This window comes from Acipenser ruthenus, chromosome 3 (genome assembly GCF_902713425.1).
Source record: "Acipenser ruthenus chromosome 3, fAciRut3.2 maternal haplotype, whole genome shotgun sequence".
NCBI lineage: Eukaryota > Metazoa > Chordata > Actinopteri > Acipenseriformes > Acipenseridae > Acipenser > Acipenser ruthenus.
Genome location: NC_081191.1, coordinates 41,732,474 through 41,752,031, shown reverse-complemented (window position 1 = coordinate 41,752,031; position 19,558 = coordinate 41,732,474). Strand labels below are relative to the sequence as shown.

The 19,558-nt window shown below is 39.1% G+C and overlaps 1 protein-coding gene and 1 long non-coding RNA gene across 2 annotated transcripts; both read left to right on the top strand.

Annotated features, from left to right (window-relative positions):
- Positions 1 to 1,692: 1,692 nt before the first annotated feature.
- LOC117394502 (histone-lysine N-methyltransferase PRDM9-like) lies at positions 1,693 to 5,521 on the top strand. Its single transcript, XM_033992835.2, has 5 exons — positions 1,693 to 1,884; positions 2,880 to 2,966; positions 3,253 to 3,299; positions 3,769 to 3,958; positions 5,490 to 5,521. The coding sequence occupies exons 1-5, from the start codon at positions 1,788 to 1,790 to the stop codon at positions 5,519 to 5,521; spliced, it is 453 nt and encodes a 150-aa protein (XP_033848726.1). The 5' UTR covers positions 1,693 to 1,787.
- A 9,180-nt stretch (positions 5,522 to 14,701) lies between these two features.
- Positions 14,702 to 19,558, top strand: LOC117394501 (uncharacterized). The gene is made up of 3 exons (XR_009325554.1): positions 14,702 to 15,001; positions 16,031 to 16,212; positions 19,050 to 19,558. It is a non-coding gene; the product is annotated as an uncharacterized LOC117394501 (long non-coding RNA).

Genomic DNA, 19,558 nt, shown 5'->3' with positions numbered 1-19,558 from the left:
ATATATATATATATATATATATATATATACACAGTACTGTGCAAAAGTTTTAGGCAGGTGTGAAAAAATGCTGTAAAGTAAGAATGCTTTCAAAAATAGACATGTTAATAGTTTATATTTATCAATTAACAAAATGCAAAGTGAGTGAACAGAAGAAAAATCTACATCAAATCAATATTTGGTGTGACCACCCTTTGCCTTCAAAACAGCATCAATTCTTCCAGGTACACTTGCACACAGTTTTTGAAGGAACTCAGCAGGTAGGTTGGCCCAAACATCTTGGAGAACTAACCACAGTTCTTCTGTGGATTTAGGCAGCCTCAGTTGCTTCTCTCTCTTCATGTAATCCCAGACAGACTCGATGATTGTGAGATCAGGGCTCTGTGGAGGCCATACCATCACTTCCAGGACTCCTTGTTCTTCTTTACGCTGAAGATAGTTCTTAATGACTTTCGCTGTATGTTTGGGGTCGTTGTCATGCTGCAGAATAAATTTGGGGCCAATCAGATAACTCCCTGATGGTATTGCATGATGGATAAGTATCTGCCTGTACTTCTCAGCATTGAGGAGACCATTAATTCTGACCAAATCCCCAACTCCATTTGCAGAAATGCAGCCCCAAACTTGCAAGGAACCTCCACCATGCTTCACTGTTGCCTGCAGACACTCATTCGTGTACCGCTCTCCAGCCCTTCGGCGAACAAACTGCCTTCTGCTACAGCCAAATATTTCAAATTTTGACTCAGTCCAGAGCACCTGCTGCCATTTTTCTGCACCCCAGTTCCTGTGTTTTCGTGCATAGTTGAGTTGCTTGGCCTTGTTTCCACGTCGGAGGTATGGCTTTTTGGCCGCAAGTCTTCCATGAAGGCCACTTCTGACCAGACTTCTCCGGACAGTAGATGGGTGTACCAGGGTCCCACTGTTTTCTGCCAATTCTGAGCTGATGGCACTGCTGGACATCTTCCGATTGCGAAGGGAAGTAAGCATGATGTGTCTTTCATCTGCTGCAGTAAGTTTCCTTGGCCGACCACTGCGTCTACAGTCCTCAACGTTGCCCGTTTCTTTGTGCTTCTTCAAAAGAGCTTGGACAGCACATCTGGAAACCCCTGTCTGCCTTGAAATTTCTGCCTGGGAGAGACCTTGCTGATGCAGTATAACTACCTTGTGTCTTGTTGCTGTGCTCAGTCTTGCCATGGTGTATGACTTTTGACAGTAAACTGTCTTCAGCAACCTCACCTTGTTAGCTGAGTTTGGCTGTTCCTCACCCAGTTTTATTCCTCCTACACAGCTGTTTCTGTTTCAGATAATGATTGTGTTTCAACCTACATATTGAATTGATGACCATTAGCACCTGTTTGGTATAATTGTTTAATCATACACCTGACTATATGCCTACAAAATCCCTGACTTTGTGCAAGTGTACCTAGAAGAATTGATGCTGTTTTGAAGGCAAAGGGTGGTCACACCAAATATGGATTTGATTTAGATTTTTCTTCTGTTCACTCACTTTGCATTTAGTTAATTGATAAATATAATTTACTAACATGTCTATTTTTGAAAGCATTCTTACTTTACAGCATTTTTTCACACCTGCCTAGAACTTTTGCACAGTACTGTGTATATATATATATATATATATATATATATATATATATATATATATATATATATATATATATATATATATACCATTTCTAAGTGTGTCTAGAAGCTGATTAGTCAATGCTGAATAACCCATATCTGACCATTATCTGTTCCTTTAGGAAGACAAGTATGAAGAACTAAAAATGTACTTCTCCAAGAAGAAATGGGCAGAGCTGCAAGAATGGGAGAAAGTCATATACAAGAACCAGAAACAGAACCATGAAGCAATGATTGCCATAGGTATTGCTATTTACAGATACACCCTAAGAGGGACATGAACTATATACTATTAGGGCAGCAGTGTAGAGTAGTGGTTAGGGCTCTGGACTGTTGACTGGAGGGTCATGGGTTCAATTCCCAGTGGGGGACACTGCTGCTGTACCCTTGAGCAAGGTACTTTACCTTGATTGCTCCAGTAAAAACCCTACTGTATAAATGGATAATTATATGTAAAAAAAATATGTGATATATGTATAATGTGATATCTTCTAACAATTGTAAGTCACCCTCGATAAGGGCGTCTGCTAAGAATTAAATAATAATAAAATACATGACCTGTGTTTTTTTTTCCTTTGTAAGAACCCTCACATGGATTTTCTTATGGAATTTTGCATTATTTTGAGATGTGTTTTGGTGTGTTAAAAGTACATCTCAATTATAATACCGGAAGTTCACATTTTAAAAATACATTAATAGTGTAAGCAATCATATGGACAAAATACAATGAACCTCTGACTCGTGCGCATATCTCAAAATAATGCTGCATGCAAATAGCGTTTGGTACCTAAACACCAATCAATAGAATAAAATGGTTAAATAATACTTTAGTGTGTGGTGTTTGCCTACGAGACTGACAATGCTTGGTATGTATAGGATTTGTTGTATCTTAATATAAAATAAACTTGATTATACTGCGTTTGTATTTTTAGCAGTGAGCATATGAGTATTTTTTTTTTTATTCCCACGATACTGTGATATGGAAATTATTATCGATATCAAATGATATCGATATCATATAAAAATATCGATCTTGGTGTCCATCACTAGTTTTTTTGTGCATTTCTATATTTACTGTGTCTGCTCTTAATAAAATGTATTTTGACAACGGTGTAATGGATATTTAATGTTATTCAGTATGCTGTGAATGTAGGTCATTGTGATACACTTTAAATGAATTTACTGAATGTACTTTGCAGGGGATATTTGTGTTATAAATATATCTTGTCACTGTACAGGGCTGAATTCACCAAAGCCAGAATTTATGCGTCAGCCGCCCCGGAGAAAGCAGACTCCTGTGGAGGACAACGGTGACTCTGACCCAGGTAAGGAATGGATCCCCAGACACAAGAAAACTGTGTTTGGTAACTGGGAAAATCCATTACTTAATTCACCACTGTGACAGATTCTAGGAGAATGTGTGTATGCTATATACATGCTGAATTGTATATATCCAGTTTTATCTTTTCATGGGTATTTTGCATGTTATAGAAGATATGTGTTATACTGTACAATAGGGTACATGGTATATTACAAAAAACTGCAGTAATAGTCTTGAAACAAGCTCATTTAAAATAACAAAATTATTTAAATGTGTCCTGTTTTTTACAGCAGTGAAAAACTTTAGACAATCTACTGTGAGAGCTTCCACAAAATCTGTGAGTACTCAGGCAAATCATAGAAATATTGGCTTCTGAAACGTGAGGGGTTAGGGCATCTAACAGTGTTGTGCTGACTTCAGTCTTTGTATTTCTGGATGATGGACAGTGCACAAACTTTATACTGTAACATTAAAGCATTCTAATGCTTCTAATTAACCAGCAGCTCAAATCCCTCATCTCACAGCAACAATCACTGCTGTGAAATGGAGTTTGAGGATTCCTGCAATAATGAAGTGACCACAAATGGTAGTACATGTTATTTCTCTGTTTTAGCAGTAATAACTGTTTACTCTTGATTACCTTGACGAGGATCATCTTAAATGCAGTTTTTATACTGAATTTGCTAAATACATTTTTATCTATGTATTAATGATAATTTATAACTGTTTCTGCACTTGTGAGTATTTGCTTTTAAACAGAAGCTTTGGCAGCTACTCAAATAAAAAAAAAAATTTTTCTCCAAAAGAAAAAACAAGAGGTCCCAGTGACAAGCGGTTCTGTTGCTGCTCAAAGTAAAGAGTCCCCTGAATCTGATTCTGATGAAAACAGAGATGATACGTTTGAAGGCTTTGAGGATGAGGATGAGGATGTGGCTGTTTTCATTGAATGCAACAGCAGGAATGAAAAATCGAGACAGTATGCATTAAAAAAAACAGGTAATTGCAGTAATAATTCCAATTTAGTTACATTTAAATATAATTTAACATTAATGTTATAAAGTAAGGGTGGGCAACAATATAAAAATTGTACATCAATATCGTGCACGTATTTCAATATAGAAAATATCAGTCTTCCAAAACACAGGAAAATATAACACTGTAACACAATTGCAATATCAAAAATATATACATATACGATGTTAACAAATATTTAAATATGAAAAGCAGTAACTTAACTTAGTGGTGCATTCCTTCACAATATCCATGGAGAAAAACAAGGTCTTGTTACTGTATATTGTTTTACTATTCCATCATCAGTCACCTCAAAACTGAAATATTTCTAAACTGCACTTAGACTTTCTAGCCAGTCTGAAAGTAATTAAATCTTCATCTGCTCTGCATGTAAAAGCGGACTCACGACACCTCTAAAAGTATTAAGTATGGTGTCATGTCAAATTTTGCATTATTTTGAGATATGTTTTGATGTTTTAAAAGTACATCTCATTTATAATACAGAAAGTTCACATTTAAAAAAAACATTAATAATAGCGTAAGTAATGAACCGCTTATCATGTGCATATCTCAAAATAATGCAAAACGGATGGCCAACGGTGGTTAATGCATCATGCAAATAGTGTTTGGTACCTTGTGGCAAAGTGGTGAGTGGTTACAGGTGCATGCAGTTCAGATCAGATACAAAATACAGACAATGATTTCCCGGTGCAAGGGTGTTTATTGATTTATTAGACAATGTCCAGAGCCTTAGGGCGAACACCTGTAAATAATAAATGATGGAAGTGATACAATGGCGTGTATCACTTCGTTGTAGTCCTCGAGTTTGATCTGAAACCAATAACAAAGTCCAGGTTCTTTCCTTACCCACATGTAACACAGAACACAAACACAGTGTTTATTTAGTGCGTGACACTAGTGCTCGTGGTGAAAAGACAGTACGTTGTGAAACAGGGAAGTGCTGGTGTCCGGTTTTGTTGCTGGTCTGCGGCTGCAGCTCCAGATAGTGTTAATAATCTTAAAACGACACAAACAAAACAATGTTACAAGACAGACTAACAAACACAACACTCACGGTTTTCACAGATGCAGGGTTTCCTTTTGGTTGTTTCTCTAACCATTTACCAAGGAACAGATCACTTACACTACGATCCCTATTTATACCCTCGCTTATGACTCCTAGGTTAACGAGCGCATCCGCTCCTCCAATCCTCGGATGCCACGCCGTTTCCCGTCCGAGTCATTGAGTTTGGGTACTGTAGCTCCGCCCCCTTCCTAAATGACCGACTTCCACCTACCCCAATAAATTGTCATGCCATTTAGTTAAGGGTACTCTGTTCCTTTTACACAGCGTCCTCACAGAACTGTGACTAACCAAGCTGGTTGAGAAAAACTACCTGTGTTGAAGGTATTTGCACAGGTATTCCAAATGTCAATATAATGAACAAAATAGTAACAGTTAAAGAAATAGGGAGTAAAAAAGTGGAACAAATGTCTTATGCTTCTTGTTCTTCAGCTTATACCCTGCTGGGAATGCACAGGTCATAAGCTGAAGTGTAGTAGTAGTAGTCAACACACACGTTCTTTGATAAGGAATATACCTAGGGGCCAATTTTTACGTATAAAATGAAATTGTAGTACAGAAGATCAATATAGTACTAAATCGGAGGAAATTTAAGATGCGAGGCTATGAAGTTCGTATCTTGAAAAAAACAATACAGTAAGTTAAATTGACAGACAGAAACTCGCTTCTCAAAAAGAAAATGCCCAGTCTAAATAATACTAATACAATTTGTTTCTCAACTGAATTTAACTATATATCAAATGATATCAAGCAGATTATTTTTAAACACTGGCATATTTTGAGTAGTGACTATTCCCTGGAGAAAATAGTACAAGAAAAACCTCCCCGGATAGCATTTAAACATGCAAAGAATATAAAGGATGTATTAGTACACTCTTTTAGCCCTAAAATAGAACATTTACAAACTTGGCTATCTAAAAATCACTCAATAAGATTTGTGAGTGGAGAAGATTAATATACCAGCATGCGGGGGCGATTTGGTCAACATTATTTTGTGGAGAGAGGCACATTGGATATTTACTCTGCAGACATTGGAACCACTGGGACTCAATGAGGATGTTAATCTGTGTCCTCTCATTTAAAACTGTTAATTTGTCCATCTTGATACCTGTAATTTGTGGATACTTGCTTTACAAAATGTGTCTAACATTGCAACATTGCCTTTTCCTTTCCAATGTACAACAATCATACACAATAAAATACAGATGTGGTTAACTTTGTTATACCTTGATCATGTAAATCGTTTATGTGATTTGTGAAAATGATATATGATGGTACATTTTAAATGAGTGAACCAGACGAATATTTAAAAAATGAGATAGTTTATACTTATAATTTAACGGTCTAACATATAGCATCCAGTGTGAAATATATGAACGCTATATGTGATTAATTGATGACATCACTCTGTTATATTTTGATGATTGTTTATTAAGAGTTTACTGATCGTAACCAGGATTTATATTGAATATGAGATATTTGTGAATGAATTGGGAATCTAATATATTGATTGTACATGTGATATAATTGTAGAACTACTTCAAGTAAGATGTAACATACTAATGATGTAATTATTTTTGCTTTTGTTGAAACGCGTTAGCAAACACTATTTTAATATGTTAATGTAAGAATAAAGTTTGTTTTATTAAATATCTGCTACGGATCTGGATTTTGTTGCTTAGATGTTTGAAGATTCATCAAGGGAGAAGGAAATGCTTGAGGGAGAAGGGACAAGGGTCTCGCATTTATCAGTACTTTTTACGAAGTCAGTCGAATGAAATCCAGCGACAGGAAACAAACCACAGTTCACAGGATATCAGCACCCATGTCATAGATGAGAGGAGGACTTGCATAAATACAACTAGTGATGAACCTAATGATCCTTGTGAACCCGGTCAGATGAACCAGCGTAAGAGAGAAAAGAACCTCAACAGGCACAAGCCTAGAGTTAAATGGCCAAGAGCTTGTGAGAAAACAGCGTGGGACACAGTAAACATGGATCTCTGTTTTGCGTTGGAAAAGTTAGGTAGAACAGTTGAAAAGAAGCTGTATACATCTGGGGATACCATCTATGCATATGGAAGCGCACAAACTATTCCTGTAAAGTCTAGATGGCAGCAGGAGATTGAACGCTTAGTTAGAGAAAAAATGACTAGAGACCTATGTTTTACGTCTTTTTGATGATATCGGACCGGAAAGGGAAAATTGTAATATCGGACCTGGTCCGACATAGGACCACAAAGGGTTAAGACCCACCTTACTTTTTGACAGGATGTAAGGTGGGTCTTAGCCAAGGACGGTTTATTGGCGTCATGACCAGGTGCTGTGAGGCCTTAGCACTGGAAGACAAGCGCAGCATGACCAACAGGTTGCCACCAATTCCAGCAATATATGACACACGAAGAACAACATTCCTCCATCCAGGGGAGCAACCACCAAGAAAAGGTATTAAAACCAAAACACATCTAGGACAACTGGAAGCTGCTAGACTGGAAAATGCTGGCAGATGTTGGACAATGGCTTATTTTTCCACCGGAGATTGCCACCACTAACCTTCGACTTGATATTGTCTTGTGGTCTGGATCAGCACACCTTGTTCACCTGGTAAACAGTGCCATGGGAGGATGCTTCAGATGAGGCGTATGAGAGGAAGAAACTGCGGTATGCTCAACTAGCCACTGAAGCGGAACAGCGAGTCCGGGTTTACCCAGTGGAGGTGGGTTGTCGAGGATTTGTGGCACACTGTACAACCCGGTTTCTCAGAGACGTCGGATTCAGTGGCCAAGAGTTGCGTTGCACAGTGAAGAACTTATCTGAAGCAGCAGAGAGGAGCAGCAACTGGCTGTGGTTGAGATGGAAAGAGTCTGGCTGGGGATCTTAAGCACAATAGAAAGAAAGAAACGCTGATGTACAGGTAAGTAAGCTGGGCTGTTGAGTGGAACTCCCAACCATTTCCTGATGTATAAACTGATTAAAGCTTCCAGCTTCTCGACTGTTGTCAAAAAAACCTCGTACACAGTCAGTGGCCACAGCAACCTCGGCAGTAGATCAAACTGAAAGCACCAGAGTTTTAGTTTGCCTGGTAGAGCGCTGCTGTCTGTGCTCTTCATCCCTTCCACTGCTTGTTGTCTAACTTCTCTCCAACTGTGTCCTTTAGATCCCCGTCGTACCATCTCCCAAGTCTCCTCACTGGCTTCTCAGACACTGTTGGTATTGCCTCACCATTAATGAAGAATGTTTTATCTACTACTTTACCTTTAATTATAGAGATGCTCCTTGATTTAGTGGGCTTGAATTGCATTCGTGCCCATTCAACGTTATTGGTTAATTTGCCCAATAACCGATTAGTGCAGGCTACTGTTGTAGTCATGGTTGTCATGTCATCCATGTATGCTCGAATTGGTGGTAGTCGCATTCCAGAAGCCAAGCGCGCTCCTCCTATTTCCCATTTTGATGCCCTAATGATTACTTCCATTGCCATGGTAAAAACCAGTGGAGAAATGATGCATCCTGCCATTTTTCCAACCTCTAGGCATTGCCATGTAGTGCTGAATTCTGAAGTTGAAAAACTAAATTGCAAATCTCCAAAGTAGGCTTTCACTAAATTTGTTATTGTCATCGGTACACTGAAACAATCAAATGCTACCCAAAGAAGTTCATGTGGCACTGAACCATATGCATTAGCCAAATCCAGGAATGTCACATGGAGCTCCTTCCTCTCCTTTTTAGCTGATTGAATTTGTTGCCAGATCACATTGATGTGTTCTAAGCATCCTGGGAAACCTGGAATGCCCGCTTTTTGTATTTTGTATTAAGTGTCAATGAAGCAGTTCTTTAATAGGTAAGGTGACAAAATCTGAGCAATAATGCTGAAGAAAATCTTGCCTTCTACGTTTAATAGGGAAATAGGACAAAACTGACTGATGCTTGTAGAATCTTTTTCTTTAGGTATAAAGACTCCACCTGCTCGGCGCCATGCTCTTGGTACAACCTGTTTTTCCCATGCACTTTCATCAATTTCCACAGAATTCGTAGAACTCCTGAAGCACTCTTGTACACTCTGTACGGAACTCCATTAGGCCCTGGAGATGATGAAGCCCTTGCTTTTTTCACAGCTTGTTCTACTTCTTTCCACTTAGGTGCACAGTCCTCCATTTGGTATTCTGGTGGATTGATAGGTGGGATGTCTGACGGAATTGACATAGGCTCCTGCCTTTTTGAATCTGTATGTGTTTCCTCCAAATATCTCTCCAGCTCAAACTTAGATGCTTTTAGTGTGCCATTCTTCTCTCTGGTGAATAACTTCTTTACAAATTTGAATGAGTTTTTATAAAAGTTAGTTCTCGCATGCTCATTCTTTTTGTAGCGTTTCCGTAGGCGCTCAGCTCTGCGCAATGTTGAAAGCTTATCTTTTATGACCCTTTGTAAGAGATTGAGTCCCTCCTTCTGACTTTGTTCTGCTCTTCTCCATTGCTTCCTCAGCTGTCTCCTTTCTCTAACTAAGCGTTCAATCTCGTGCTGCCGTCTAGACTTTCCAGGAATAGTTTGTACTTTTTCCTTCCTTTTTTCAACTCCAAACCTCTCACTTCCATATGCGTAGATGATGTCCCCAAATTTATCCAGCTTCTTGTCAACTTTTCCACTTAATCTTTCCAATGCAAAGCAGAGATCTGTGTTTACTGTGTCCCATGCAGTTTTCTCACAAGCTCTTGGCCATTTAACTCCAGGCTTGTGCCCGTTGAAGTTCTTTTCTCTCTTATGCTGGTTTGTCTGACTGGGTTCACAAGGATCATTAGGTTCATCACTAACTGTGTCCATGCAAGTCCTCCTCACGTCTATGACAGGGGTGCTGATATCCTGCAAACTGTGGTTTGCTTCCTGTCGCTAGATTTCATTCGACTGACTTGACTGACTTCGTAAGAAGTACTGATCAATATGAGGCCCTTGCCCCTTCTCCCTCAAGCATTTCATTCTCCCCTGATGAATCTTCAAACCCCTGACCGTTGTTGCCTTGCTCCAGCCGCAGACACAAACCTGGAGTTCCATGTCTTTGCTAACTGCAGATCTTGAACTAGTCTTTTGTGAAGTACTCTCCATACTCATATCCGTTTCCGTTCCTAAGTCGTTAACCGTGTTGTCCAACGTTGAGTCATCTTCCGCCCCCACTCTCGCAGACTCTAGGGGTATTTTTCTCTTTAATTTCTTAGAAGCCTTGGGTGGGTGTCTCCAGCATCCTGTAAACACAGAGCTGGATACTGCCGACAAGGGTAGCTAACCCTTACCAGCCCCAATGGGGTCTCTTTCCTCCTGTCAGCTGTCTCTCCAGGCTGTCACAAGGTCTTTCCCTTGTTGCCAGCTGCACTATTCACAGCAGTCACTGGACGTATCCAGATCTTCATGATTTCCATTACATGAGAGTAGATGTTAAAACTTCATGCTGATTTGAACTCGGCTCTCGCCAAGATAAGCACCAACTAAGACGTAGCTTTACAGTAAACTAATGTGATCCATCTGTGTCTGTCCATTTGCGTTTCCTTCCATATGATGATGTAGATATCCTTCTGTCTGGTGTTTGATGGCTGAAGTGTAATGCTGGCTCCAGGGATCAGCTTATTTTGCCTCCCTGGCGCATCAGCACACACAACGGCTGCGATGCTGGTTCCGGGGATCAACCACAGTGCGGTCTCCCCAGCGCATCAGCATGACAACCGTCTGGATTGAGCTAAGTAGGGTACATCTCTGGGGTCTTCAAGTGGGCACCTTCCATCCTCAGTGTTTCGTCGACTAGCCCACGACACCTCAAGAGGGCTCGACGGTGATTCTGCCGTCCCAGCATCACCCCCCTCCGTCCCCCACTCAACTCAGCCCAGCTTACTTACCTGTACATCAGCGTTTCTTTCTTTCTATTGTGCTTGAGATCCCCAGCCAGAATCTTTCCGTCTCAACCACAGCCAGTTGCTACTCCTCTCTGCTGCTTCAGATAAGTTCTTCACTGTGCGACGCAACTCTTGGCCACTGAATCCGACGTCTCTGAGAAACCGGGTTGTAGAGTGTGCCACAAATCCTCGACAACCCACCTCCACTGGGTAAACCCGGACTCGCTGTTCCGCTTCAGTGGCTAGTTGAACATACCACAGTTTCTTCCTCTCATACGCCTCATCTACAGCAACCTCCCATGTCACTGTTTACCAGGTGAACAAGGCGTGCTGATCCAGACCACAAGACAATATCTGGTCGAAGGTTAGTGGTGGCAATCTCAGGTGGAAAAATAAGCTGTTGACCAACATCTGCCAGCATTTTCCAGTCTCTAGCAGCTTCCAGTTGTCCTGGGCGAGGATTGGTTTTAACACCTTTTCTTGGTTGCTCTCCTGGGCGGAGGAATGTTGTCTTTTGTGTGTAATGTTTTGATGGAACAGGTGGCAACTTATTGGTCATGTTACGCTTGTCTTCCAATGCTAAGGCCAAACATCGCAGCACCTGATCATGGCGCCAAGTAAACCGTCCTTGGCTAAGAGCCACCTTACATCCTGTCAAAATGTGCCTTAATGTTGCAGGTGATGAACACAAAGGACTTGAGGGATCCTCTCCTACCCAGAGGTTTAGGTTCTGTGGTGATGGGAGAACATCATATGTTGACCTGATGAGGAAACTGATCCTGCTCTGTTCCACTGACCATAGGTCTTGCCAGCCAATCTTGCGTTGTTCCACACTCTCGCATTTCATCCATTCTCCCTGCTTGGCCTGAGAAATGGCCTTTATACACCTCATCCCCTCCTCCTGCTTTTGCACCTCGTTGACTACCAGCTTCCTCCTTTGAGCTGGGGCTGCCTTGTGCCATATAGGAGGAGCTGAACTGAGACCAAGATCCCCTCTTCCATGCTGAACTTGCCCCATGATATCACCAATTCGAAGGGCAGCCTTTGCATCTTCCACAACTTTCTTTGCCGCCCACTTTCTTCCAGTTTTGTTAATGCATGTCTATTTTTGTTTTTCGCTATTCTATATTTACTTAATGCAACTGTTCATTTTAACCAGTACAACAACAGTACTCACACACGTTTCGTCACCATCATAACTGTTGCATGAAACCGCAGTGTAATAATCCAGCACCTTTGCACTTAAGCATTTGTATGTCAGCTGACATCCTATCACGTCTTTCTTCTTAAAGGCAAAGTGACAATGCTTAGGGGTTTGAAGATTAATCAAGGGAGAAGGAAATGCTTGAGGGAGAAGGGATTGGGGGTTCTATAAATGAACCCCCAATATCTCTCACAAGCACCTGGGTACATATTGTTACCATATCACAACAAAAGGAATACGCATATGTATAGCTATTATGTACTATGTATCACCTTACAATACAATAATACGACAAAAAATGGACAATGATATTACCCGAAAATATTTTTTTAACAAAGTAGCCGGCGCAAATATAGTATTAGGCGGTGGATTGCACCGATCAGCGGCTTATTTTGACCCCCTGCATTGATTGTCACTATTTTTGCTTTGAAAATAATTGGTTACTTTTTTTAGCAGTCATTTTTAATGTTTTAGCCACTCGAAGTGCTTAACACAGAAAACCCGCCCCTTCAGCTTTCTGATTGGTTAAATGTTGTGTCAAGACGTAACACAGCTGTCATGTGGTTCCAAGATTTTTTTTTCACCCAACAATGCAAACTAATCTAGTCTGCTAGAAGCGCAACCACTCCTTATTATTAAAAGCACAGTAGCATCTGCACGCCTGGCTGAAAAGGCCTGGGGATAACCCTGTGCATTCTATGTACTCCCTAAAATACATACTGTAAATCCAGAAATATTTGCGAGCCTTTTATTATGCGATTTTCCTGTTCAAAAAGAATCGCAAACATTTTTGGCGCATATATAAATGCTTCCAATATATAAATGCTTCCAATGGTTGACTCATACGAAATTCATCCAACCGCTAGAGGGCGTAAGTAGCCGACATTACCGCTATTGATGTGGACCTGAAAACATCCACAACAAAGCCAAAGCATGCAAACTGGCTTATGTCTGTTCTCCACGAACTAGGACCAGGCTGGTCTGTTCCTGGGATATTGAATGCAGTTAAGTTATTTTCGTGTTAAAAAAAAAAAAGAGAACTGGATTTGAAATTGTTTTTTCAGATTGGTTTACAGTAGAGTAGCTTCTTATTTGGTACAATTTAGATTATATTCGAAATAATAAATAAAAGCTAATGCAAATGTATCCACTTTCATGCATAGTATAATTCTGTAAAATCAGAACTTTTCTGTGACCCCTGTTGTCGCACACCAGCGACCCCTGGCCGGGCGCCTGCGGGCTTGCCTGTCAGCTGCCGAGAACTGCGTTGTCCTCCAAAGCTGGAGCTCTTGGGTGGCTGCATAGTGAGTCTGCAGTGTGAAAAAAGCAGTCGGCTGACGGCACACGCTTCGGAGGATAGCGTGTGTTTGTCTTCGACCTCCCGAGTCAGCGCAGGGGTGGTTGCGGTGAGCTGAGCCTAAAAATAATTGGCCATTCCAAATTGGGAGAAAATAATTGGCAACGGCTAAAAATTTTAAAAAAAGGAAAAAAAAGCAGTAAAATGTATCAGTTTTGATGGACTGCAGAGCTTCATAATCTCTGAATAACGATGGCTTAGTTTAGCCCAAGAATCCTCAACATTACAGGAAACCCAGCTGTGAAATGACAAGTTACCTATCATCTCATTTGCATGACTACAATCAACCAATTTATAGACCCAGATGGAACATCTGCATGTAAATGCTGGATAAATTATATTATTAAATCTCAATCTAATTATACTATGATCAGAGGAGTCCAGTGGAACTTTAATTAAAATGAATGAAAAAAGATTCAGATACGAGGTATAAGATGTTGCTGATAGCGCTAATACTACAGCGATGGTGGTGGACGAATGTCACTGACATGCATGTTGAATTAGCAAAACATAGCAAATGCAGGTGACATTTCAAGAAACACAGTTTAGAGATTAATGTGAACTGGGGAATGCAACTGAATTATATGCAAAAAGAAACACCAGTCCGGGCTTGATATTTAATTGAAAGAGTGTGTTTGAATCCCACTTCTGACCTTAATATTTTTCATAATTATGAATTATTTTGAACAGGGCTAACATGCCCCCTCCTCGTTTTTTTTTTATAAATCCAAAACATGACCCTTTGAAGAAACCATGTAATACTTTTGAATTTTTTTACATTATATAGTATCATTCTATTTTACAAACTACTTGATTCTATTTTCAAGCTCATGCCAAGGAAGGTTCAGTACAAGGTCATACAAGTAGTGTTTACAGCAATCACAAAAAACAGCAAGTTACTTATGCTGAGATTGATGAACCAAATGATGATGACTATTTTTGTGAGTATTACCTGTGAGTGATGATATGGGTTACTTTTATAATTTCTACACCAATTTACAATACTTATAGGATTGACAAGTGAATGAGATTATAAAAACATTACTTAATACATTTGTACTGATAACTTTTGGACATATATGACTTCTTAATGTAACTGTAACTAATTAATCCTAATCCCTATTACACAATAACAATTATTTTAGAAAGTTTATTTTAAATATGTTAATAGTCTGTTTCATTCTATACAGATGCTTCATGTCTTTACTTGTCTGTCATGCTTTCATTTATTTCAGACTGCAATATCTGCCATTCCTTCTTCCTTGATAAGTGCAATATCCACGGGCCTCCAGTGTTTATTAAAAACCCTTTAGTTGAAATCGGTGTTGCAAATAGGGCACGTCTCACTTTACCACAAGGAATGATCATTAAAGTTTCCAAGATCCCAAACGCAGGCCTTGGGGTCTGGAACGAGCGACGTGTCATACCTAATAGCATCCACTTCGGGCCTTACGAAGGGGAGCTAACCAGTGAGAAAGAGGCAGCCCTCAGCGGATATTCATGGATGGTAAATTGTTGTCTTCTTGTACATTTTCATATTTTCCTCAAAATAATAAAATCAATCTTTGTTTTTTAGTAGCTTACATTCTTTAAAAGATCTGCACAAGTGATGCTTTGTGAATTGATCAACTTGAACCACGTTCAATCGATAACTTTGATTTGATTATAATAAAGAACATTCAAGCAATAATTAAAATAATATTAATTGTTAGTCACCCCTTGGTCATTCACACTCTTTTGCCTACTGGTAATTTAAACACCTTCCCATCTTATTCAGAAGTACCCATGTCCATTGCACTGTATTGTATATTTTTACAGATTAGAAAGGGAAACAGTGATCATGAGTACTTAGATGCGAAGAATGAAGCTAACTCAAACTGGATGAGGTACTGGTAATATGTGCTTGATGTTGAAATAATTGGCACAATTAATTTGTCCTTGCTTTTTTTTCTTCTGGCAGTAATTCATTTTATCAATTTTTTTAAGTGCTTTTTAAAAACATATTTATGTTTTTTGTAAACCCATTGTGTTTCTTTGACAGCTAATGTCTGTGAACCATTTGAGATAAAGATAAGGAATGTTTTATTCTGTTTATCAATCAATAATATTTGTTAATAATTTGACTGCCGCACTGTCATTTCAGATAGACTATAAATTGCAGGCAACATGTGCTGGTAACCTTGTCTTTTGCCTGTGACCCAGTTTGGTAGCCATACAGGTCACCATGCTACTTTTTATGTTTTTACATGATAAAGGCAAGACATTTGAGATATTTTATTGATATTTGGTACGTTTCCCAGGATTGCATGACTCACACTGCTCTACAAATGGCAGTAGTTTTTACTAGGTGATCCAATGTAATTCTATAGCTTTCCCCATTGTCTTAAACTTTGGTACACATACATCTAGCCCCTTTAGTTCCTCTTAATCAGGACAAAGCAATATAATCTTACTGAATCACTTTTTAATTTCATGCACTTTGCTGAAGCTGTCTATCATGCTTTCATCAAACATGTCTGTGTCTTTGTTATGCCAGGTATGTGAACTGTGCCAGAAATGATGAAGAGCAAAATCTCGTGGCCTTTCAGTACAAAGGACAGATCTTCTACAGATCATGCAAGCCAATCCCTCCTGGTTGTGAGCTGCTGGTGTGGTACGGAGATGAATACGGCAAAGAGCTGGGGGTTGGACTGGATTTTATGTGGGAGAGGTCAATAGGTAAGAACATATTTACAAACTGGAGAACCCTGTCCATACAATCTGCTGCTGTACTACAGAAGTAGTACTTTTACCTCTTGGATAAAATAGGGTGAGAAGGAGGACTGGGGGAATGTTTTATATGTGTCCTTGAGTGTATATGTACATCATACAACCTTATTTCACAAAAATATACCTTAGATCTCTAAATGCCTTTCAACTACTGTAATAAAGAATGTCCCTCTCAAGCCCCACGTTGAGAAACACTTAGTCTACCGATTGATGTCTCACAGTAACACCTTCACTGGAACAGAAGCATTAGAAGAACAAACGATATTCCACAGTGGATGATCAAAGGCAAAAAGATGATCCACCCTAGCCTTGAAACAATGGGTCAAGCAAAAAGCAACAAGCAAAAAGACAACCCCTCATCGATTTAGCATGCATACAAAATGACAGCTATGGTATAAGGAAACAAAAAAGAAAAAGAAATTAGGAATATTTTCACATCCGGTCAATTTAAAATCGCTACGAGCACAAAATGTCCCCATCCAGGAAACCAGATGAGTTTTACTTTTATATACCAGACAAATGCACAGTTAGGGAATTGCCTAGATAAGACTAATATAATTAAGAATTCCCTACCAAAAATGGACCCTGATCTTGCCTTTCTTTTGATATTTAGTATCAAAAGAAAGAAAATATTTTTTGATGAACGAAAAAGGAATTTAGGATAACTATATAAATGATATACTTTTATATATACTGTAACGAACCTGGGTCTGCTGTAACCGCGTTCCGGAAGGTTCTGGCCCAGGGTCAGCAGTTCAGTGCAGCAGGTGTTCAGGGACATCAGAGACAGGAGAATCGCCACCAATCAGGCGCTTGACTTGCCGCACCAGTGTCCCCAGTTGTAACTGTGTTGGCAGAATCAAGGAACAAGATATTGCTACTTCAGGAGATCTAGAGTGGGAAGCTTTGTCTGCTTGGGATTGGAGGCTGGTGCACTGGGGGCATGCTGCTGAGCTGGGGGAGAGAGACACAAGCTGGAAAGGAGAAGAAACCATGGGAAAGAGAAAAAGAGAAGCGGGACTAGAAAGGACCACAGACTGTACTTAGTGGTTGTAGCACATAGCCGCCTCAGTGTGTTTTGGGACTTGCTTTTATTAGTGGGGCTTGCGAAGCAAGAGTCCCCACTTTAAATCTTCGACATACTTCTTCTTCTTCTTCTTCTTCTTCTTCTTTGGCACGCTACTCCTCTTACACCGTTTAAGCTACAAACGCTGTTCAAACTTTAAAACGTGTAGACCGGTCTGGAATAGTGTCTTGTATACAACTTTTTGATATCTTTTATACTTTATAAACTATTAAGCTTTTTGTCCTTTTTTGTCCATCTTCATTCACTTTAATGGGACTTTTTTCAACATTCTAAAGTTTCCCATTGTTTAAAAACTCCCAGACTTTCAACGTTCTATTTACTGTAAACGATGTAACTTTTGACACAAATCAGCTACTTTGACCACTTTCCTAACAAGTAAGACAAAAAGTTAGAGAATATGGAATCTTCCTCTACTTCTCTGCTATTCAAATATGTAAACAAAACAGAACTAACTTTTACCAATCAAGAGGTACAGCTGTTTTAGTAACTGCATCAACTAAATTTTCTCTAACTTTTTATAAACAACTGCCATTTTGACCACTTTCCCAACAAGTTAGACAACTACTTAGAGCAAATGAAATCTTCCTCTACTTCTCAGTTATTCAAGTATGAAATCAAAACAGGAATGGCGTCTACCAATCAAGAGGTACAGCTGTTTTAGTAACCGCATCAACTTCTTTCAGTAGGCTACTTCCCACTGTTGAATTAACTGTCATAGAACTTTCAAATTCTAGCACATTCTAAGCATGAGGCAATTAGTAAACAATGTGACTTTTGACACAAATCAGCTACTTTGACCACTTTCCCAATAAAGCAAGCCCCACAACTTTACTTGTAAAGTTACCATCTAATTTTATTTTTATTATTTGTCACAGTCTGAGTAGCACTACACTGCTCAGCTGTATTTGTATCACTGGCTGGTAAAGCAGCACGCTCAACCTGTCCAGTGTAGAGTTCCGGCTTAATAAACCGTGAGTTCAAGAACATGCAAATCCTTTGTGAGCATCATTAATTTCCATGTAATGCTACAATACGTTTACATCTTAATTGATATATTATATACGGCTCAAGGTGAGGGGCAGAACCCCCAATCTCTTGGCCAAGCACCAAATACAGTCTAACCAATAACAATGCAAGGCTAAGCAATTCATCAAGAGCCCAAACCGCTGCATCTAAATTAAATGCTTAATTATTTTATTATGGCATAGCTTATTATTGAGGTTTACAAAGTCATTTAAGATTGTAAACATGGGTTTGGTATGATTTGGGCATGCTTTGTTGTAACATTAATATATACTAGGGCTGATTTAACTAACATTTTATTAAAAATAAATTGTTACCTAATACCTTGGTTTTAACATTATGTTGATCTAGTGTCATATTTACTGTGTAATTTCTTAGATTTTCTGAATGTATTGTTGCATCATTACATTTTTAAATAAATATTGTTTCTCAGTAAATCATTCACTCTGCATAACAAACACAATCTGTGAACTTATTAAGTAGTATATGTAAATTTGGTGTCGTTTTCAGAGAACAACATCAAGAAAAAAATGTGATTATTATTCCAATAATAATTTGAACCTGGAAATACCACAATTCTAAAGCAATATTAAATAAAATATAGCCCAACAATTTGAAAAAAAAAACCAAAACATAAATGGGTTGCAACGCAGTGACTCTTTATTTCTCTCTTCAGAAAAGGACGTGGAGAAACACAAATTACATACCTGCCATCACTGTGGAGCCTCCTTTACTGCAAAGCATTACCTTGAAGACCATGAGAAGAAAACTCACCCACGAGAAGAAATATTGAGAACAACCGAAAACTCTCAGGCTTCACACAGTACTGAATGTGGAAGCAGTTTCAGTAAGATAGACAATGTTAAAATACGTCAGCGACTTTGCACTGGGGACAAACCACATACCTGTGTTGAATGTGATAGGAGTTCAAATAAGACTGAACAGGCCATCCTCAAAAAACAAACCATTTTGGATATGTTTTCTATTTGTGAGAAAAGAAGTTATTTTTTGTATTTGTTAGTTGTGTTTGCTTTTTGTTTCACTTCTGTGTATCTATTTTCATTTCTTTTTGTTTTACTCGTTTTGTAGCGTGTGATAATTTTAAGCCCAACTTTTATTTACAGTTCATAGTAAATTAAGAGCAGGTAGTACTTATAGTAGTAAAAGGGAGACATTCACAAAGCT